The sequence below is a fragment of the Melanotaenia boesemani genome, chromosome 3 (genome assembly GCF_017639745.1).
Source record: "Melanotaenia boesemani isolate fMelBoe1 chromosome 3, fMelBoe1.pri, whole genome shotgun sequence".
Classification (NCBI taxonomy): domain Eukaryota; kingdom Metazoa; phylum Chordata; class Actinopteri; order Atheriniformes; family Melanotaeniidae; genus Melanotaenia; species Melanotaenia boesemani.
In genome coordinates, this window is record NC_055684.1 from 22,673,517 (window position 1) to 22,697,716 (window position 24,200).

The 24,200-nt window shown below is 36.9% G+C and overlaps 1 protein-coding gene across 1 annotated transcript; it reads left to right on the forward strand.

Annotated features, from left to right (window-relative positions):
- The first annotated feature begins 5,107 nt into the window (after positions 1–5,107).
- st7l (suppression of tumorigenicity 7 like) lies at positions 5,108–22,680 on the forward strand. Its single transcript, XM_041980796.1, has 15 exons — positions 5,108–5,287; positions 5,755–5,837; positions 6,531–6,690; positions 6,778–6,832; positions 7,085–7,200; positions 8,098–8,176; positions 9,233–9,321; positions 9,589–9,689; positions 9,820–9,934; positions 10,044–10,116; positions 10,794–10,896; positions 18,098–18,248; positions 18,420–18,512; positions 18,619–18,758; positions 21,157–22,680. The coding sequence occupies exons 1-15, from the start codon at positions 5,119–5,121 to the stop codon at positions 21,250–21,252; spliced, it is 1,623 nt and encodes a 540-aa protein (XP_041836730.1). The 5' UTR covers positions 5,108–5,118; the 3' UTR covers positions 21,253–22,680.
- Positions 22,681–24,200: the final 1,520 nt, after the last annotated feature.

Here is a 24,200-nt window from a genome sequence, read left to right on the forward strand (position 1 = left end):
CAGTGTGAGTTAACTAGTATTTTTATGAGATATATATGTCACCAAACTCACAAGGGTCCAAAAGTTCTAATTAGCTTTTTGTGGCCAATGAATAACACATATTTTTTTTTTATTTTTTTTTTTTTATTTCACATCTCAGCTACTTCTCACATGCAGGGGCATGAGGAGCTAATTGTTTTACATCTGTCCAAACTTACTGTCACAACAAGCCAACCCTTCCAAATTCATTATATTTAAAACTACATAACGTGGTAGGTTTACATGAAATGCCACAGTTATCAGTCAAGAACTATGCAAGAGTGTAAATCAGTGTATCCCCTTATCACTTCTAAGTTCAATTTAATTCTGTTTTCCTTTTTTCACTAACAATGAGCACGAAGCTGTTGTTGTTCACAGCAGCTGCATGTGCCTCTTTCTCGGTCTGTGTCACTCCGTTTGATGTTTTATAATCGTACATTTCTAGGTCAAGTTTAAAGCTCAAAGCTCTCTAAAATTAGTTTGTCTTAGAGTCATCTTTGAAAACACCCATAAAGGTTGCACAATTCTCAACATCAGTATGCAGTTGAGGCCTGTTAACTGTGAAGGAGGAACAAAACCACAACACGAGTACTGTTGTGTTCATTTGCAGGATCTCAGTTAAAACCTCATTGAGTTTTGTCAATGGTCTTAGTTACTGTCAGTGTAATAACAATGGTTTAAAATGAGGGTTTACAAATAAAGAGTTCTTGTATCTATCAATTGGTGGTATTGTGGGAAGGTTTATAATCTCAAAAAAAACGTATAATCCTGAAGCTACAGTCGTGTGAAAAATAACGCACCCTCCTTCAGTTCTACAATTTTTTTAATCAGAACTTAATAACAAAAATTAAAATAATAAAAAATACAGTTTTAAAAAATGATAACCAAAGTTTTCTTGAAAAGGTTTATGCTCTGCATTGGTTGTGAAGCAGCGGATCAACAATCAACAGAGCAATTAAACAAAATTATGTAGAAGCCAGACTCTAATATGCCATTATTTATACATAACATATGCAAAGGCAGCGCTGCAATGTTTCTATCTGCTCCAAACATTGACATTAGTGCACTTGATTGTGCCTAATAGCAAATACACAGAATTGCAAAAGCAGCACGCTCCTCCCTCTTATGCTATTTATTAGAGCTTAAAATGTAAGACATACATACCTTTAATATTTTTATGCCTGCCTCACATATAAAGCTCTAATCAGCCACCTCAGTCTTGTTTCAGACTTGCATGCAAATAATTTCTTTTCACAGAACAATGGGTGGCAATAAACTGCTAGACTTTCCCATGACACTTTAGCCTCTCAGCTAGCATAATTATTTTGTCAAAATCTACTCTTTCCCTGTACTCTGACTTTGGACCAAATATCTCTAAAACAATATTACTGCATTATGCGATATGCTGTGTTTGTATGCTAAAGATGTGTTTTTACTTTTAACTAAAAGCATATTTCACAATAACACAATGACAGTGTTCGCATTACTCAAAAGCTCCTTTGAGAGTAAAGAACCAGCTTTTTGCTTTGTTTTTTGCGTTTGATTTTTGTGTGGCTGTTTTGGCTGTAATTTTGTTTATGTTAGGATTATGGATTTGCACTTCCATTATTGGTTCATATTTAGTTTCTGAAAATTGACAAGCCTTCCTTCTTAAAGAAAACATTTAAGAGAAGAAAAAAATATTTAAATACATTTCCTCAGTTTGCTATGACATCAGTCATATCTCACAAAGCAAACACAAACAGCCTTATTAACATTAGAAAGGCAGGGGTTGATCTACAGGCACAACTCTAATTTTGTGAACCTTTTATTCCCAGTTGCAAACTAGTTATCACATTTCTAAATGTATTGTAACATCTCTTCAAGCCCCTGTAACTACGGACAAGCTGCTTACGATGCAGATTGTTTTAATCTGTTTACTATGCCTTTGATTTCACTAAAAATTAAGGCCCCCGATTGCATGAAGGTAATTTTTATGTATTATTAATTGCTGCCTCTTCCATTTATGCTCACAGTTGGCTGGAGCTGTATATGATAAAAAAAAGTCTACACTCTGAATAAGGGAGCTTGGTGCAGTCATGCTGCTAATCTATATTTTGTGTTCATTCCCATCTTACAGCACTTGTGCTTTCAACTTTGTCTGTTTTATTTAACATTTAAACGAATTATTATGATTTAGTTTGACAGATTATTTGTTTCAAAGGATGATTTTGCAGTGGTCAAAATGTAGGATAAATGAAAAGTTCAAAAGAAAACTTCTGTTCGAAATAAAAAAGAACACATCAGGTGAGTTAGAGATGTTACATGATATGTGATTGGTGAGTATCCACATGCCCTCATAGATTTACAAAGACAAATGTTTAAATGCTGTTCTATAGCCTCTGAGCTTGTCATGAAGGAAGTCATTTTTCTGCGGCACCATTGGTTTCAGTTGTGGTCAAACAACATGGTCTCCTGTTGCAAAAAAGAACATGCGTTTTCTGAAAATGAAGTGTTTTGAGAGAAATGAGTTGTGGAGGGAGAGTCCCTTAATGGAGACAAGTAATATAAACTCAGAGAGAGAAAGCAGAGTGGGAGACAAAAAGCAGTTTCATGAAGTTTAGATTTTTCCATCAGTAGAGACCACCAAATGCACAGTTGATAAATGGGCAGTCAAATATCATGTACATATTTAGTGTTTCATAAAATTCAACCAAGGTCTGTCACTCATTAAAATTGCATCATATGCAAATTTTGACTTAAAGCACATTAAAATAATTCACTGACTTTAAGCAGACCACATTAACATACTTACACAACATTCTAATGTGAAAGAAAATGCATAGAAATCCTTAAAAAAAGATCCTATTTGTTTCAAACTGTTTGCTTTGTGAAGAATCTGATCACGAGATAATCAGATATTTTCAACCTTAAAAACATCCTCTGAAGTAATAATGAGAGTGAGAAATGCAGTGCATTTAAGTGAAAACCCTGATTAATTATGTATGATTAGAGGACTCTTAAAAGCTTTAGGAAGGGAGGAGAAAGGAACTACATAAACAGAACATGAAGTCCAAAATGGCTGGATGGATACCAGATGTGAAATTGTAAATGAACCTTAAGTACACAGGTGACTGCAGAATGATGAGAGAGGATTGCTTCTGCATGGCTGGACACTGGCTGATCATGTGCAGGTTGTGCCAAAGATTGTGCAAAGGTTATTGCTTATTTTTGGGATTTTTATATCAACAATGTTGTTTATACTGTAGTTGCAATTTTCCCACTGAGGGACTAATGAAGATTTTCTTATTTACTGTATGCAAAAGTTCACTTTAGCTCCCATTTTATAAATATCATCATGACACATGCAGGATTTTTGCAAACTCCCCATGCATTTATCTAAACACATGTTATTGGACCTTGTTGATTATTTAACAAATATGTAGGATACAAAATACCAGACAGGATAATACTATTTGGAAGCTACATGTCTTATCAGTGAATGAGTCACTGAGCAGAGGTCATTTTGATATATAATTTAATCTGAAAATACATTCGCGAGGCAAGCATGCCATAAACCTCAGATAACTTCTGCAAACCTGTGTTGTTACTTTTCTCTCATCTTAAATTCTTTTCTTGTTCCCCGCTCTTCCTTCCCTGTCAGAGGCATCATGCATGTTTTCGCCTCTTAAGTGATTGTACCTGATTTATATGACAGGTCTTTAACCCCACGTGTTCTTGTCCATCAGAATCAGGCAAAAAGCACCCAAGGGCATGTGTGAGCAGGGCCAACTCTGGTTCTCTGTCATTCACTGGCTTTAACCTCCAACTACAATGCACTCCTACAAATCACATTTATTCCTGCCTAGAGATATGAGTCAGTCACACAAGGTGAAAAGTGCTTGCAGGGTATGCACATATAAAAATCAACGTATACTTCATAACACCAATCTTTCTGATTTGTGTATTTTTGTATGTAGCTTATTCATTCTTCATATGGGACTGCAATATTGACCTGGTAATGACTGGCAGTTTGAATAAAGCTATAACATTTGATCCAACTCTGCCCTGTTTGAGAAGGCCAGAAAAGATAGGTATTAGCCTAATATACAAGTTGTATGAGTTAAAAGGAATGCCTTAAAAACACAAAATTTTTCCATGAAATCCGAAACCGTGAAGAAGCAGCATAGCTCAGTACTCCACCTGTAGGGGGTACAAGGAACCAGAGGTAAATGGTTTCATGATGTAATGGCTCCACTTAGTGGTTAGAAATATGAACACATGCCACAGCGAGCAGCGAAATGAAGTGGTAAAGATGTATTTCCTATGATAACAAAAAGAGATAAATAATGGCAAGTGTTGGAGGTTCACATCCACCAAGCTTGTGGTTTAGTCTGGAAGGAGATGAATAAAACTATAATGATTGTGCAGTAATTTCTGATTGTACAGATAATGGGTATTTCTTTGTCAAAATAACATCCATCCATTCATTATCCATACAGCTTCTTCCAATGAAATGTCGCGGGGAAGCGGGAGCCAGCAATTTAGCAGGTGAGAGGCATGGTACACCCCAGACAGCTCACCAGTCCACTGCAGGGCTGTCTAAATAACAATCACCGTAAAATGTTCACTTTCAGCAACTGCATCATTATAAGACTTTATTGCTCTATTACTCTGATAGTTAACTTTCATAATGTATCTGCCATATATCATTCAAAAAGAAAGATTTGTGATTTTTTTTTTTTTTTTTTTTTTTTTTTTTTGCACGTTTAGATTTTGTAAACAACAAATAATCTGAAAATATAGCTTGTTTGAGTGGGTAGGTTTAGAAAATGTAAATAATGAATACATTTAAAATTGTGATTATTTAAATAAAACAGAATTACCAATTGTGGACAAAATATTTGCTGTCAGTTCATATATACTTGGCAGTTGTGATTGTAGTATACTTAGTAATTTTTTGTTTGTTTTGTTTGCTATAGCTATATACAAATATTTGGCTAACTAAGATTTCTGCAGTATTCTGCGGCACGATTTCAACTACACTAGCTTCCGGTAGTGACTTCCAACCAGAGGTACTTGGGTCACATGACTCCTCTGTTTACAGACATCCGGGGAAACATGGAGGACACCACTGGCAGTAATCCCCAATCTCTCGGATTCACGGAGAAACTGAAATCTTGGCTCTCTTGGTCATGGACTTATGTGTGCTTCATATGGTTCGGCATGGTGCTAATTATGATATACGTCCTATGGAGTCCGCTGAAACTGCAAGAAAGTCTTACCTCAGGTAAATTTAGGCATCTGCTAGCTAGCTTTTGTTAGCCTTCGGTAACTGGCTTTAGCTATCTGTAAGCGGGAGCGGTTACTTTGACAGCTCGTTGTCCGAGTGATGAGGCACGAATAGAGTTGACTTTCTGCTTAGAAATTATATGTTCAACTTTAATATGTCAAACAATGACTTTAGTGTTGTTTTTTTATTTATTTGTTTGTTTTTGTTTTGTTTTTGTTTTTTTGTAACCGTAACAGATGTTCTCTGCAATCAGAATTAAGTATTTTAGTTTCAATTTCAAGTGAGCTACAGTGGGCTTTGAATGCTAAACACGGTGATAAACTAAGAGTCTGCAGTTTTACAGAAAGTACCACAAGTGTTTGTTTTCTGTGTCTGCTACGGTAATTATTACATGGTGACAGTATACTATCTTCACTGCCCTGGACGCACTTTTCTTGACTGCCTCCTTCTTTTTTGTCTTTCAGCTTCAGTGTTTTTGAATACACTCACACCCAAATTTTATGTGGCTTTAACTGGAACCTCCTCTCTCATCTCCGGGCTCATCCTTGTGAGTTATTTTTAGCCTTCCTTACACTGAAGAATCCTGCCATGTACAGTATCTCACAGAAGTGAGTACATCCCTAACATTTTTGCAAATATTTTAATATATCATTTTATTGGACAACACTATAGAAATTAAACTTTGATACACAGAAACAGAAACTAAACTCTTATATATTTAATTTCCATAGTGTTGTCCCATGAAAAGATATACTACAATATTTGAAAAAATGTGAGGGTGTACCACTTTTTTTTTTTTTTTTTCTTTTGTATGCACTTCTGAGTACTGCTGTATCTTGAATCCAGAAATTAAATACATGGCATTTTGGAGAATCTATAATTAGTAAAGTAAAAGTAAAAAATAATAATCTGGTAGAGAGTTGTAAGATTTATTCAAACAGAAATATGACATGGCATCTCTAGGATAGACAAGTTTTCTTTAAAAAAAAATAAAAATAAATTTATGCTGCTTATCAAACCAAAACACCAGTTACATCTGCTCTGAAGTTTTTTGTTACAATGTCATATCTTCTCTATTTTATGGCAGTTTTAGCAGTTGGGATTTCAACAGACTTGTTGCAATGTAGTAAAATTTGGGATCCATTTGCCTGGTGATATAATACAAATTTAGTCATTTATCTACTCATATTTGTTTTTAAAGTATATAAATAATGACTGTCATCACGTGTTCTCCCAATAGATATTTGAGTGGTGGTATTTTCGGAAATATGGAACTTCCTTCATCGAACAAGTGTCCGTGAGCCACCTGCGTCCTCTGCTGGGTGGAGTGGAAAGCAGCTCTACGACTGCTTTGTTCTCTTCAGTTAACGGAGAAGCAGAGCCTAGACCTAGTGTCTCTGGTAAATATGTAACATGTAGTACAAACTCTAATAGCAGCACTATTTCTATTACTTTGAGAACTAACAACTTTTCCTTTTTTTTGGTAGAATGCAAGGTTTGGAGGAATCCTTTAAATCTTTTTAGAGGAGCAGAATACAACAGGTTTGTGTGGTTTTAGATGTGTGATTAGGAAATACTGTATAAGTCACACCACAAGTTGCACTTTTATTCATAGTTTGGCTGGCCCTGTGACTTATAGTCAAGTGCGACTATATATATATATATATATATATATATATATAATTCACATGTTTTTAAATGTTAATATATACTGACTGACATGAACCACGGCAAATTAACATTTGAACTGATTATCATTGGATTTGTTGTGAATCTTTACTCTATGCAATACAGGTACACCTGGGTGACCGGGAAAGAGCCTTTAACTTACTATGATATGAATTTATCTGCTCAAGATCATCAGACCTTCTTTACAGGAGACACACAACAGTTAAGGCCAGAGGATGCTGGTGAGTTATATTCAGGAAAACGTTTGTCCATACTTTTGACTGGTACTATATATTTTTTTTATTTATTTATTTATTTTCATTGTCAGTCTCCAGACTGACAATGACGAGTGTGGATGAAAACATTAAGGAAATTTAAAGTACAATAACATGTTGTAGACGCTTAATTAGAGAACAGCTGGAGCTGTTAGTTAAAGAACTTAAAATGGCACTTTAACTTTTGGTGTGTTTGTTTTTTGTCAGGGCTTGAGTTTAAAATATTAGTATTAATGTCTGTGTCGATTATTTGATTCAGTCGTCCACTAAAGTCCATTTAAATAAAAAAAAAGTTGCTGTAGAGACACGCCAGATTATATCTGTGATTGGGCATCGCTGTGAAAGCAGCCTGCAGGCTTATTGAACGATGTAGGAAACTATCTGTGGACTTTGATTGTTTGAAACAAAATTTCGCATCATCCTCTGGACACACACAAGCTGTAAGAGCTGCACCCGCCCACTGAAATGATACTTTGAGTCACGTAACATAACTGCGGCCGACCAAGCTGCTGGTTCTGTGTCAGAGCCAGTTACCTTGGCAACGCGTCAAAACGAAATTGTCCACTCAGCCGCTTCTTGTGAAAAACTTACAATTTTACCAATAAAAAAACAACATTAACGCATTAATAATTTATTTAATATGTATTTCTTTCGTAAGTGACCATGGTATAAGTGGGATAATGCCCTTTGAGGTGTCAGTTATAAATTAAAGGACAACGCAGAGAGGCCTCCGCTTTGCGTCGTCCATTAATTTATCATAATAGACACCTCGTCGGCCATTATCCCTTACAGATATGTGTGTCAGAGCTTTAAGGTCACATGCATAATAAGTCTAATAAACTTGTGTTCATCATCTTTTTACAGTGATGCAGAAGGCTTGGAGAGAGAGAAATCCTCAAGCTAGGATCAGAGCAGCTTACCAGGCCATTGAAATAAACCACGAGTAAGTTCTAACATCCTCTTACACAGTTTCATGTCATTTTCCACATATCTGGAAACATCCTGCAGATGTTACATTGGCACAGAAAAATAAAAACGGTGCATAAAACCATCAGAGGCAGCTTGTTTGAGCCAGTATTACATTGACATTGTCATCACAGCACAGTGCGAGACAGAATTCATAGCTGACTAGGTTCACATGATAAATTGTTTTTTAATCGAAAGTGCAATTTTAAACATTGTAATTAGCGAATTTCAAAGGAGCGCAATTCATTTTCATGTTTCACAGCACAGCTAATCCAGGTTTCACACCTGCAGCGTCCACAGTTTTACAGATTTACTGCTTTAGTTGTAATTGCCTTCATCTTTTTGTGCAACAGTCATTTAAGCATCATGTGACAGCTACACTCAGCTGCAAAGTCACAGTGCATTTTCAAATCTCATCACAGACAAAGATGGTTTTACAGAATGGAGTCGTTCTAAATATTATTAAAGTTCATAAACCTACAAATTATTTTGGATCCATTTTAAGTCATCATACAGCTAAGAAATGACTGTAGTATTGACTGCATATAGCAATTCATATTTTGATGTCATCTCATGGTAATGGTCCATCTCATGTCAGAATATGCTATATTTCTGTGTGAACAATGAGCAAAAGCTGAAATTTAAAATAATAAATCACAAACCAAATTGCAATATTTGAAAAAAAAAAAAAAAAACTCACAATTAGATTTTTTTTTCAAAATAGTTAGGCCTTTAGCTGACTCTTTTTGAGGATGGGCTGTTTTTTTTTAATATATATATCAAGTTCTCTGTTTATTCTAATATATACCTGTATCATATTTTTTGTTGTTGTGGTTTTTTTTGGCCAATAGTTGTCTGTTTGCTACAGTGGCTGATATACTGTCACAGATATGCTTAGGTGTGCTGAGTCCTCATAGTCTATTGTGAAACACCTCTTCCTAAGCGGGATAATTAAGATTTGACCATAAAGAAAAACTTAATGACAATGGACAGTTATAAATGCACCCAATTGTGTCTTATTTTCTGTGTACAGATGTGCTGCAGCATATGTGCTTCTAGCAGAGGAAGAAGCCACAACCATCACAGAAGCTGAGCGCCTTTTTAAAAAAGCATTAATTATTGGTAAGCATGGATTTGTATGTACATTAAGAGTTAGAATCCTTCATTGTTAAGAAAAACAGAGATAACAATCAAGAAAAAGCGTAACTCATGCATGTGGTGCGTACTCTTTGACACTCGGATGGGTGGTCACCATTGCAAGAACAACAGATCATGCATGCTTGCACCTACCTGAACGTAATCAACATTAATGTGTGTGCCCTTTCTCTACACTAGACTTTATTTCTAGTATTATTCCAATATCTCATATTTCCTCTTTGTGACCTACAGCTGGGAAAGATATCAACTTACTGGTGTACATTAAACGCAGACTGGCAATGTGTGCACGCAAGCTGGGACGTATCAAAGAAGCAGTGAAAATGATGAGAGATGTGAGTTTTCATTCATACACTTCAGAATCAATGTCAAATTTTAACCAGTGACATATGGAGTTTGTCCAATTACTAAAACAGTTTGTTGAAGGCAATGGCAGAATGGCACTATGTTTCATCTCTTTTCCAGTTAATGAAAGAGTTCCCATTGTTGGGAATGTTAAATATACACGAAAACCTGTTGGAGGCGCTTCTGGAGCTGCAGGCATATGCTGATGTTCAAGCAGTCCTTGCAAAATATGATGGTAAGACTAAACTTCAACTTGTAGACAAAACTTATCCAACAATTTACTCATTTACCTCAATATGTAAATTACTAATGTCACATGAAAACAATTTCTGCCTCCACTTTAGACATCAGCTTGCCAAAATCAGCCACTATATGCTATACATCTGCACTGTTGAAAGCACGGGCTGTTTCAGATAAGTATGTCATCTTTTGTTTCATTTTGTGTCAAATATCTGTTAGTTCTCAACCTCAGACATCATTCATTTTCTGCATCCTGTAAAATAATTGTACTGTACATGGCTGCACTAACAACAGCAGTCTTTAAAGTAACAGTGCGCAGCTATTTCTGGCCTGTTGCAGTCAAGCTAGAAACAGCAAATATCCCTAAAAATTGTCCAACAACTATCTAACAACTTATTGCATCTATATTGGTAGAATAGATTGCATGTCGAAGAAAAAAAATTATCAACTTTGACTTCACTTTGAAGATCTTTTCTATGATTTTGGTCTGCCTAAATCTGCTTCTTCTTTTTGCATCTTTAGTGAAGTTGATTCATGCACTATTGCCTGTTTTAAATCCGTAATGATCCTTCATATGTACCTTAAATACATCTCACAAAATAACATTTATAAATGCTATTTTGTCTACTTGTTTTCTTGAACAGTGCTCCTATTTTCTGCACCTTTTATGCCTGTAATATGACCGTTATGCATAAATATATAACAATAGTTCATTCTGAGGTAATAAAAACAAAAATTATTTAGTTAAGTGTTTAGATACTAATACAAAACACAGTTCTTTGTAAATGTTACACAGGGTAAATGTTGATATCTTTATTAGTAGTTGTAGTTTAATATAAGCTGTGTTTGTTCAGGTTCTCTCCAGAAGCAGCATCCAGACGGGGGCTAAGCACAGCAGAGATGAACGCTGTGGAGGCCATACACAGAGCTGTTGAGTTCAATCCACACGTGCCAAAGGTCAGTCGTTTGCCAAATAGCACCTTTTGGAGCTTTAAAAAACATTGATCGATCTGTTGCTGTAATATTTTGTCTTTTTAATATTACATTTAGTAGGAATTATAGTTGTTTGCATAAATCAAATTAGCTTAACCATCATTAGATTCAATCCCGTTTAACATTTACAGTTTGAAATATATAGGTTTATTAACACTAGAAAAATCATGTTATACCTACGCATGTACAGGTTTTTTATGAACAGGAAGGACAGCAGTCAGAGGTAAAAAAATCAGTTCCAAAAAATGTATATATATATATTTTGGTGGTATATTTGATGGTGGAACTAGCCTCCTTCATTGTAGACATACTGGCTGACCAGAAGATGTCAGTGTGGGTCCTTCTTATTAAAATGCCAGTGTGTGGAATTTTCTCCTTTTTTTTTAAATTTTTCTCTAGATAAGTTGTTTAACATTAAAGTTTGAACATTCATATTTGTTGTGGTTTTTTGCATTTTAAATTGCATTCTTGCCCTTTGCCCTCATTTACCGACTGCTCTAATATATTGCAGTGTTATTGAGAACATGCTAGGAAGACATGTTTACACTTGAGTGCTCAGTTTGAAGCTTTCGTTTGTGAATACTTGTTAGTATTGTCATTAAAATCTGCATGCTGTGTGCAGCTTCATGTGCAGCTGAAACAAGGAGAGCAAGGGACTACACCTGGATATCACAGGCTGTTTTACATCAGTTCCCACAGGATTAGATGTCACATGCACACACAGAATAATACTCTACTATTGCAGCAGTTTTGTCCCAGTTTAGGCTTTGTAGTGTGATGTTTCATTTTACAGACTCCTTTTTTTTAGAGAGAGAGAAAGATAGTGTGTTTGTGTGTTTGGATGTGGGAGATGACATTCATCACTTTGATCCAGCCTTTGATTTTTAAAGTGAGGGCCTTCATCTTTAGTGTCTATCCAACTGCTCCCTCCCCATCCTGCCCAGAGGCAGCCACCCTCTCTCCTCTCATCACGTACCCTCATCCTATTTCTTATCCTCTCATGTTCCCTTATCCCCTCTCATCCTCTGTTTGAACCAAACACACAGTCTGAACATGACCACCACTGCCAACTTTGTTAAAATGTCTTTTAAATTCAGTGAATAGCTAAATGACATTATGAAATTTTAACACATCTTTCATGAGGGATTATTGGAGGGTTCCTTTTTCAGACTTTAACCCAGGACTATGTTACATACTCAGTGAGCATCAGGTATGACAATGCAATATTTTGGCAAGGGTAGGGGTCTTTTTGTGTTGTCTGGCATGTCTAAATGATGAATGCACCTGTGACTTGGCTTTGACCTTTTTAGATGTGCTCACCTTTTGTCTCCTTGAGCAGATTCAGTTTGTCGGGTGTTAACCAGATTTCTGCCTGACTTGAAGAGATAATTAAAGATAGATTTAAAACGTTTTAACAATAGCGTGTACTCAAATCTGGCTTGAGACAGATATATACCACTGTTAATTATTAAGTTGCTAGAAGATGGATCTTTGGAAGATAGCTTTTTGATCTGACTTACTCAGCCTGCTGAGGCATCATTAGTTATTTGTAGAAGGACTTTCAAAGAAAGAAAGAAAGAATCCACCCTCATTTCTTTATATGTTGTTTCAAGGACTCATCCTTTTAAGTGGTTGAACAATAGTTTTTCAAACATTCAGGTTTTCTATTACTCATTTTCAGTTTAGTACTTGTTCCTGACCATTGTCAAAGTTTTTTTTTCCTAAGCCACAAAGCAGTAACCTATGAATCATTCAAGTATAAAAATATGCACTTAGCTCAAGTGTTGTGTCTACGTATAACAAACAACTTAGCAAAGAGCAGTGGTTTCTTGGTGATAGTTCATGACATTTCCACAGAATTTTAGATGCTTACTTTAATATTTCGACATGCTCATGATGACCATGGTCACTCATCAAGGAAAGTCCAGCTGAGGCAGATGGGGAATTTTAATGATTTGGAAACCAAAGTTCTGTGAAAATGAGCTTTTGTTTTTTTTGACGATGGATTAGTAGCAACATTTAAGGCACATACAAGTATTCTTCCAATCTGTTAGCGATGTTAGAGGAATGTTCAGTCTCAAAATTCACTAGATATTGGAGACCCTTGTTAGGATTTAGGTATCAGTAAAGGTCAGTGAGGGATGCTGACTAGATGAAGTCATGCAGTCATCAAAGCCAGAAGGATCTTCACTGTACAGTCAATATATGTTCCTAGTTTTAATCAATTCAGTCTAGACTTAGGTAGGCAGCCAAACCCTAACATAACATCCCCAAAACCAGTGGCACTCTTGAACTGTTGCGCCACTAGAAGAATAAGACTAGCTCTCGTGTTTTAAATGATGCATGAAGGGGTGTGGGTACAATATCAAGCATGCCAAGCAGATTATATTTGAATATCATGCAAGGCTACATCACATGAGTTCATTCAAACTGTTCAAAAGGGCTATACACACACTAATCCTGCATGAAACACACACAAACACTTTAATCGAACAGCTGTTTCAGTGTACCCAGTCCTCCTCCCACACACTTCCTTTCTCTTTTCTTCACCAGTTCTCCATCTTGCCTCTAATTCTCTTTTGCTGACTTCCATTTTCCTCTCCTCATCTTCTTGTCTTTTTTTTGTTTATCTTCCACTCGTTTATCCATCTAACTGTCCATTTTGTTTAGCTTTTGTACCAGCCAGTGTTTAAGTAACAGACAGATTCCCAAAATGCTTGGATCATGGACTGCCTGTTTCTGTTTCCTAAATCTGTTTTACATTTTCATGTACAGCATCTTTTGGTTAATATATGTTCATTTTAAGGCAGTCGGGGCGACCTGATCCCCTTTATCTTGCTAGTTTGCTCCACTTTGGATAGCAGTTTTTTACCTCACCTCATTCTGGATGACATTCTTTCATCTAGATTGCCTGTCAAGACTCAGAAAAGCTGAGTTTTTCATGCTATACCTCTAAAATTGGCTATTTGGTTTGTAAATTGAGACAGAGAAGCAGCCCTGGGTTTGTTTGGAATGAAGATTGATGAGGTTAGATTCAAAGGGAGTAGTTATAAGAAATGCACTGTAGTTTAGGATTTGGCCAGTTTGGGCCAAATACTATGATCTTTCTTCTTTTTTCTTGAGGTCAAGATTGGATAGATAATAGCAGCGCTCATGCTGTTTATTGAAGCTCTTATTTTTGCGTTTCTAAACATGTCCTTAAACTGGACATGTGTTTGTGCAACACTCATGCAGCAGCTACAAAGCTGATGTCATTGTTGATTGTGTGTCCCATTGTGAGTGCCGCAGATTAGAATCAGAAGGAAGCTTATGAGTTATGCTCTGGGCTTTTGACTGCCCTGGGATAAAAGGAGAGCACATGAAACTCAATCCCTTCATCAAAGAGGTGGCGGTGAGTGGAGAGGCAAAACTCAGAGCGAGGAGGTGGGGCGGGTGTGTGACTGAGGTGTCACCAGGTCTAATGCTATGGCATGCGAGGAAGAACAGCTGAGCAGTCAGCCTCTAAATGGTTAATCTCAAAACACTGAAGACCCAGACCTGTTTGTGTGCTGTATACTGTCTGCTCATTATCAGCTGCAGATTAATATGGAAGGAGAATTATAAGTAAATGTACAAAGTATTTCATATGTGGGAGTTACTTAAGAACAATTAGCCCCTCCCTCAAATTCTGATAACTTTCTTCCTAAAATGACAACAGTGGGGTTTAAGATTGGTGATAAAAATTGTTTCTCTACCTTTAATCATCATTTATTAGTGGAATGCTGAATAAAGTAGATAGCAGTTGTCTTTTTCTTCACAACAGACTAGTAATGGGTTTCCACGGTGATGGTCTGGTTGGCTGACTGCCTAAAAACTTGTACCTTGGGAGTAGAGCATGGTGAAATGTTTGTGCTCAGAATAAAGGAGAACAGAATGGTAAGGAGGATAAATGCAGTCAGTCAAGTGTCCTGGCTGGAGCAGAGAAAGCTGATTTAGCTGACAGTATGAGAACAAACAAGCAGCCTCTGGTTGTTTTTAGCTGCCGATTGTTGTTACGGCCACGGTGGATTTTTAGATAGAAAAGAGAAAATGCTAAAGGCAAAACATTTCTCTGGAATGCTTGAGTTAGAAATGGAAAGATTGGATATTTTCCACTAGCTATCTGCTTTATTGAGCTTGTAACAATGAAGGTGGGAGGAACACAAGATGGTGAGGTGCAAAAATAATACAGGTCAGGTGTGAAGTTTTAAAATCACTACATGAATTGTTTGTGTGAAAACTGTTCATATCAAATAAAATATTTGCCACTTGTACTGCTTCTGCAAGGAGGAATGGAGAGATAAGAGATGGCTTTTGACTATGAGGAAAAAAGACTGAGAAATGGGTTTTGGAGGTTAAGTGTAAAAGTTATGCTCACATGGTGTTTTTCAATGCAGCTTTCTTCTAAACTCGCATGCAGTTTTTGATCACTGAAGACAATTTTTTGTTGGCTTGTTTTTTATTTTATTGGAAAACTTCCTTCAAGGTAAAAAATATTCAGAAACTCATCACATTGTTGACACAAAGACAGGGAAAACTGCAGAGTTTTGGAAACAATGTCTCAGATATGTATGTTTACTGCCTATGTAAGTGTCTGTCACTGTAAGCAACCAAACCTCATCTTCACATTAAGACCCACACATTCAGGGTCAGCGTACTTCAGGGGTAATGTGATGTGGGTTTTCAGATTTGCCTGTACAATTTCTACATCGTCTGGATGAAGACTTTGTTTACAAGACAAAGAAACTGTACATGTAGTCTAAGCCTCATTTTAGTTTATTATTTGTTATTGTACATGATAAACAAGATAAAATATGTGTGCATTTTGTAAATTCAATCAATATCCGGCAGGTGAGGTGTATGTGGCCGCTGACAACCTACTGTACTACAGTATGAAGAAGTAAAAATAGAAATATATTGTGTAACTGCAGATTGGTTAAGAAGAGGATTTTGTTGGAAGTAAATTTAAGGACAATAACAGGACAACAGCAGCTAACTGGTCTATATCTACCTTCTCCTACATGAAAATACATGCTGTTTTTATAGTACTGATATCAGTATCAGTCATACTGGCCCAGTATTTACATGGTATTGAATCAAAACTGTTTTTAGACGTTTTACAGTATTGCACACTACTAGTCTGGAAAATAGAAACCAGGCTTCTTGCCTAGACGGCTTAAAGAAATGTGAAGATGAGCTGGTTAAAGATGAGTAGGATCCTGGTTAGAGATCATGGGCGGGCTGCAATCCAGGGGCTAAGAGTGGAGACGGCCAGGGGGAGATGGGTGAAGCAGCACGGTCTGGCTGGCTGGCTGAGTCTGTGACCATGGAAGGGATTAGACAGGATTAGCTGTGGGGTAACCTTCCCAAAGTGTCAGTCTGAGATCCAGAGTGCTGTGAAGCCGGCTGCCTGGGAATCCAGCCCAGGGGGGCCCCAGCCCTGGGTATTGACTTTGTTTAACTTGGTCCCCTGTATTACTGAGCACAACAGAGATGAATTGCATATGAAGCCAGGTTTATCAAAGTCAGAATGTAACTATTAATGATTTCTTTGCTGTCAAAGCTGCACATTATTTTAAGACATTTAATACAGACAAGCACTAAACCAAACAGCCACCTCAGACAGACTGTTCTGTAAATCGTAACTCCTGGATATGAGCCTAGCACAGTGGTCACTGGGACAAACCTACAGAGCAATCTGAGCAGGGGGATGTTATGCATGCACCAAATGAATGTTGTGCACCGCAACAATAACACACACAATGCTTTGAAAAGCTTTTCACTCCCATGTTGACCAATTGCAAAATAAGGCCCACAACAATACCTCACATGATGAAAATATATTTTCAGTCTACAGGGAGTGTAGTCAGGGGAGTTGCACAATAAGGTGGCGTAGATAAAATCTTGACTTGGAAACAAGAAGATTGTGTGAATAAAACCATTAAAGCTGCATGAAAGTATTTCGAAGCACAAAGCGAAGACTCAGATGAGCATAGTTGAGCCACAGCAAGGAGTATCCTACTTCTGATTGCACACAAACAAAGCAACATTCCATTTGAGTTCACTTTCTTGCCTCCTGTTCAAAGTCACAAGGTTAATATTCACCAGGGTGTTTTGGTTAAAAAACATCTGACAAAAATACCAGCGTTCTTTGTCTTGTTTGCCTTAATCCAATGAAAGATTGTCTGTCCTAAATCTAGAGAGGTGGTTCCCAACTTGTATCCAAAGAGAGTTAAGACACTATTACACATTTTCTGGATTATTAGAAGTTTATGTGAGGAACACAACCAATAGTGGTTTGGCACAGAGGTACAGTACGCTGCATTGGTTGCTGTGTGTCTATTTAATGGAGTTGCAGCACGTAAAAGTAGATTTGTGCTTTTACAGCTGCACAAATGGCTGACTGACGTGATGTTGAATAAAATGGCTTAGCTCTCAGATTGAGTTCTAAATAAAACATGCAGTGCAAAGATGCTTTGTGCACATTTTTTGTAAGTAAGAGAAGAGTTCAAGGAAAAAGATACTGGTCTGTCGTATCAGAAATCATTGCAGAGGATTGAGATTTTATTCAACAAATTACCTCACTTTAAACCATGCAGATGCAACAGCACATTTTAGACCACAAAGTCAATCAAGTATATCTAGGATGCAGATATGAAAACATCCTTATCAGCTTTTACTACTCACAAAATATTTCCCAAAAAACATTATTGAGTAGTCATGTCAAATGTAAAGATAAATGCAAAACACAAAGGAAGAGTTCAGTGAGGTTTACCACTATGTGAGATTCTCTAGGCCAGAGAGCTCCAAAATTACTTGGCATCAAGCTGGAAAGAACTTGAGGATTGCTGTACATTAGAGATACATTTAGAAACTAACACTGAAAGAGCATGAACAGCCCTCCTACAGAATAACATGACTATCTAGTTGATCAATGTATGAGCTCAGCACATCTGAATGCCGTCGTCACTGAACACCTTCAATTGCTGATTTAGCTCAAAACTGCAACGGTCTGTGTGTTACAGCACAGTTTAGACTTACAATATAGATGATCAATGTGGGCACAGACTGGAGGCATCACACAGGTCAGTCAGACACTGAAGATTTAATGTGTTTTTTTTCTTCCTCTTCATTTCCCCATCTTTAGTACTTATTAGAAATGAAAAGCCTGATCCTGCCTCCAGAACACATCTTGAAGAGGGGTGACAGCGAGGCAGTAGCGTACGCTTTCTTCCACCTGCAGCACTGGAAGCGAGCAGAAGGAGCCTTAAACCTATTACACTGCACCTGGGAGGGCAGTATGTATCACTTACATTTATTTTAACACTACCTTAGTGGCTTTGTTTTTTTTTTTTTCTTCCACATGGAGCGCTGTCTTTGTTGTATCTCAAGTGCTTCACTGAAAACTGCCTCAGCAACTATTTGTAGAGTCTTAATTTAATGGCATGTATCCTTCTTTGCCTTTACAGCCTTCAGAATAATTCCGTATCCACTGGAGAAGGGTCACCTGTTTTACCCTTACCCAGGATGCACAGAAACAGCAGACAGGGAACTACTGCCCTGTAAGTACAGCAGTGGCTTTAACCTACTTTAATTTGTTTATCTGTTTAACTGTCTGTGTAAACATGCTGCTCTTTGTGTTTCTTTCCTCTCTCATCTTTGCCCCAGCGTTCCACGAGGTGTCTGTTTACCCAAAGAAAGAGCTTCCCTTCTTCATACTCTTCACAGCAGGCCTTTGCTCTTTCACTGCCATGCTGGCCATGCTCACACATCAGTTCCCTGAACTCATGGGTGTCTTTGCCAAAGCAGTAAGTATTGTCTCATCACTTTACATTTGACTAATTGGGTTCATCTTCTGTTATTTTTCCTTTTCATTTTTTAATTATTATTTTTCATATATATAAATTATGGTAATAAAAAATAGTTCATTTTATTATTTATTATTAATAAATTTGTTTTCTTTCACTGCATGTTTGCAACCTGAACCTTTAAAACCCTGTTGTAACTTCCACCTTCCATCACTGTCTATCAGACTGGGGGCTCTTGGTAACCAGTAAGCCTGTAAAATCTGTATTTTCCCCCAAAAATGAGCTGGACTCCAACTTGCGTTGTCAGAGCAATGCAAGTATGTAGCAACAGGAAACACTCTGCCTTAAAGTCATTCAAGCTTTAGATGGGTGAATAGCTTCTTTTTGTTTATTTACTGCAGAAGCATTTTCTGGTTTTAGCCAGTTTATCAAACTCTGCCCTTCAGCTAATCTTTTGTTTATGGTCTATATTAGGTCTGTCTTTTCATAGACTCATTGACTTGTAGCAAAAACAAGGCCACAGGGAACATCTAGTGCTCTTCCATTTTGTTATTGGGAAGATTGGGTGCAAATTGGATTTGTACTGTATGCCCAGTGAGACTGGTTTGTGTAACGTTCATAAAGCACGTTGCAGGAAGAAAACAAGGAAAACAGATTTCGGGTACTCTGAAAGGGAAGGCCATAAGTGGTAAATGGTGTTTGCCATTTATTGTTTCTTTATTATTGAATATTAAAAATGCAAACTGTGTCAAATATGTTTCATATTTTGTTTTAATTAATGCTTGATTTGCATTTGTCTAGCTGGGATGATACACCCACGTCTTAAAATATTAAGTGTCAGTAGGGCTGGGCGATGTGGCCTAAAAATAAAATCTCAGATTTTTTATAACCAAATCCGATTTCGAATTTTAAGTGTTTTTTGTTTTTTTCTTTTACAAAACATTAATAAACTTATTAAAAACATTTATTTATTTATATAAATGAATGCCAGCAAAAATAAAGCATATAATGTCATAACTTTTCCACCATATAAATGACTTTATATCTTACATAGAAATATGCAACACAACTGCATCCATGATCTCTTTCCATCTGGATCCTTATCATACAGGATCCACTGCAGAAATAATTCCCCTGTTCCCTCTGTCTCTTAACGAGAGTTTGTGGGTTAAGTTGACTTCTGCATCTCGTAGAGAGCAGCATTTCTCACTGCAGTTATACGCACAGATAAATCCCAGGCATGAGTGAAGGGTCACTTCACTGAAAAGCTGTCAGACAAACACTGTTCTGGTGTGGAGGGAGGGCTAAGTCTGCTGCTAACTAACTGTGGAAAAAAATCCAGATTTTCATAAAAATAAATTGCCAGAAATGGAAAATTCAATTTATCGAGTTTATCGATTAATCGCCCAGCCCTAAGTGTCAGGTGTATACATTACAGTTCAGTATGAAAGCATTTAACCTAAATCACTAACACATGTTTGCATTTTAAATGGCGTAAGGTAAATTTCCCTGCTTGTGTATCCTAAATCTTGAAAGTAAATTTATCTCGTAACACAAATCTCAGCGCTTGAGTTCCCTTTGATTCAACTTACAGAATTATCTTGTCATAAATGATTTGGCTTATTTCTTCTTATTCTTTGTAACGGAGAGTAAGACAAATAGACTAAACATAGTTCATTTTGACTGATAAAAATGTGCTGGCATCTAAATTGTGGATGGTGTAAAGTTTATCCAAAGATGTTTATCTGTCAATATCTCTGCAATAAAAATCTTAAAAGTTAAACCACTTGGATATTGCTGCTCTCGCCTTTATCCACTGGTGTGTTTGGGTCAGATGCAGAAATATGTTCAGCTGTTGACGTCCTTCCTGAAATTCAGCACCGTGAATTGTGTTCTGCTTCTGAAGTGCAGAACCTCCTCCTCGCTTCCTGGTTTTTAGCTGTTCTACCAAGTCAAATGTGTTCAGTTCTCATATCTTTACACCTGGCCTTGTTTTCAGAAAGGACAGAAGAATCAAATGTATGTCTTTGCAAACACGTTAAAGTCAGTCATTTCAAAAGATCGAAGAAGCCCTTTATATTTTATATTTTCCTTTTCCATGCACACATATTTAATTTGGTGAGCTGGATCTCATTGGTCTGGTTGTAAATATCCTTCATGTGGATTTTTCCTTCTGATTGCAAAACGAGAAAATATTTTTCGGTTTTTCTTCTTTAATTTTGAAATAACTTGTAAATAAGGATGATTTTTTTTATAAGACTTTGCTATGACCATATAATTTCCTTTTCCAGGTTGAGTCAAACTGTGAACAGGATGTTTTATTAGTAAAATCATAAAACTTTATTAGATATCAAAATGTCTGTAAGCATGTGGTTAATTTTTTTTCTTCCACCTCCAGTTCTTCAGCACACTCTTTGCACCACTGGGCTTCTTTGCAGACAAGATGGAAAGCTTCATGCCGTCCAGTTTTTGGCACCAGCTGACTCGGATCTGACCCCATCTCCGTCTCACTCACTTGTACACACGAACACGAATATCACTCCAAATTCTCGGACAAAAAGTCTCTGCTCTCCTGTCTTCAGCATTGCTGTCCACTTGCTGCATTGTTACTGATTATGTTGGCTGAGGTTGTATCAACACAGCAAAAGCACTTCTAAGATGCTCTCCCACTCTGTTCCAGCATCCAGAGTATTTCCAAGAACACGTTTGGTGAATACTATATGCAACTGCTTTGCAGGGTCATTCACTTATCTTGTTGGCATGGGGAAATAAAGAAAAATTTTCAGTACCCCACAAGTCCGACTCTAAATATGAGATTTCCCTTCATTTATTAACAGTACAAAAGTAAGCAGTGAAATCTGCATGCTGTCATGGATGCCCTTAGTGTTGTCAGATACGTTCTTAGCAAAGCAATTTACAAATTTCAAAAAGAGGATTGCTTTGTGTTCTCTATCAACCACTAGTGGCCCCCTGAAGTCCAAACCTAAAAATGTGACGCCCCCTAAAAACAGAACTCTTATTTACAGGCTCTCAGTGGCTGCATAAGCCACACCTCTGTAGTGAAGTAGCCGTCTTCTCTGGTATATCAAACATCCTAAAATTCTAGCAACAAAATGTGTAAAAACTGACTGATAATGTAACAGTTTTCCATAAACAAATGCAGCTACTTTAAATCTGTATTAAAACCTGTGAATGTCAAATTTGTGTTTTTCTGCTCCACAAACATACAGTGGAAAATGTAATAAAATTAAATGTTTAAAATGTTTGATCCGATCAAGTGGTACACCACCTAGTGCTAATTGGCGTACAATAATATTGTGTAGTCAAATCACCCCAACAATTTTTTTACCTAAACTGGTTTTATTTCTTTTATAACCATCAAAACGAGGCCACGACAGTGTGGAGCTACTTTTTCCGTCTCTATGGACATCATACCAGCATCTCTTTACTCCATACATAACCACAAAAAAAAAAACATTATAGTATTGAAGTGCCTTTTTAGTACACTAAACAAGAAGTTGGCATCTGCTGCAAACACATTTTTGATGGGAAGTGTAGTCGCAGCTCTTCTTAATTTGATTAAATAAAGGCATGGCAAAAAGTGCACACAGAATTGTTTGATTATTAGCATTACCAGATATGAAAGTATCAGTGGGTAAACATACTTGTATAAAATTAGAAAACTGCACTTTGTAATGGTACAGAATGTGTGTTAAATGTTTTCATTTGGATAACAAAAGTCATGTTTATCTCCTTAAATGTGGAAATGTTGCATCTTACGTGTTTAATGGATACCAGTAATATTGACAATGTACAACTGAATTAAAGGAATTTATGCTGAGGACAGGAGAATGTATGAACTGTAACCACCCCATGTGTGGATTTGACAGCAAAACTTACAATAAATTGCTCTTTCAATTCAGTTTTCTTGTATGTGTGATTTTATATATATATATATATATATATTATAGCAAGCTGTTGTGATGCACCTAGACAGATTATCAACTCAGAGCAAATCTTAGTATTCAGGTTCTTTGTAAGGTAAATACTGTATGTTCCATCTTTTATAATATGTAATGAAAACAGAGCTTGTGTTTTCTTAAAATTTGGTAGCTTTCCTCCTCTGCATAAAGACAATAGATGTCATGGTAGATGATTATACTGCTCTACCACCATGAGCAGATACTTTTATGTGGTATGTTTTTTAGTTCTGTTATCATGCTCCACACTCCTGTGTGGTGAGCAGCTGTTATAAAACTCATCGAGGACTGTTAGTGAGACTTCAAACGTTTCATCTCAGTGCCAGAAAGTGTTTACAGGCTGCATGTTGAAACTTGAATTGCTCACTGACCCCCATGGCATAGAGCTTCAAAGTCAAGGTAAAAGAAAGAACAAAGATAGGCAGTAAATGTGACACAGAGACTATATACAGCAGCACTTTAATTCTTAAGTAACATGTTCTTTTTATAAGATGAGAAATACTTGAAATGTTTGACAGTGGGATGAGTACGATGTTCAGGTGTAAATGCTCATATTAAAGCGCCATATAGTGTTAAGTCTGATTGTAGGAAGTGGTTTTGACCACTGGGTCACTACATAGGTTTAAAAAACCTGCTACCAACATAGTAAGCTCACCAGTCTGACACATTAAATGAACTTGTGGCCTGGGAACTGTACCACGCATGCCCCTGCAGGTAACATACTATAGCTTTTTTGGACTGGAGTCTCTGTAAACTTGCCTTTATATCATATATTTTTATGTATTGGATGTAAATGAATGCTCATAAATTTTGTTTCTTCCTAACTAGTTGACACTTCTTAATGACCACCAACCATGCACCATCAGGTAGCATGTGGTCTGTGAGAAATCACTCAAACTGTCCTTCGTATCTGAAAACTCAAATGTCCTGCAACATATAACCAGCAAAACTTTTTTTCACACAAAAAAGATGTATTAAATTAATTGAATTATTTATTTAGGTGTCATTGTGTGGATGATGCGTTTTGTCCTGTGTTGTGTTTTTCACATTGGGACAACTTCATTTTTGGGTGGTAAACAAAGCAGGTATCATGCTCACAATTTTTGCTAAAGCTATTTGCGTGACCTGCACATGTTTCTGCTTCACTGCTGTTGCCCATCAAGTTGCTGATGGATTTGCTCTTCACTTTACAGCTAATTCTGATCCTTTATGATCAGTGTTGCTTATCAGGAAAAACGCTGCACTGCAGCTTTAAATCAACCGCTATCACTGTATAATTCCTCTTAACTCACTACTGTGCTGATATGGGTGACGTGGAGAATGGGGGAAATGCCGAATATTAGCTGTGCACAGACTCTGTATTCACACATTAAATCCAATGCATGTGAGCTGGCTGAATGAATTTAAGGATTATTATGCATTTGACCATTAAACATACAGTGTGCTGTTAATAGCTATGTTC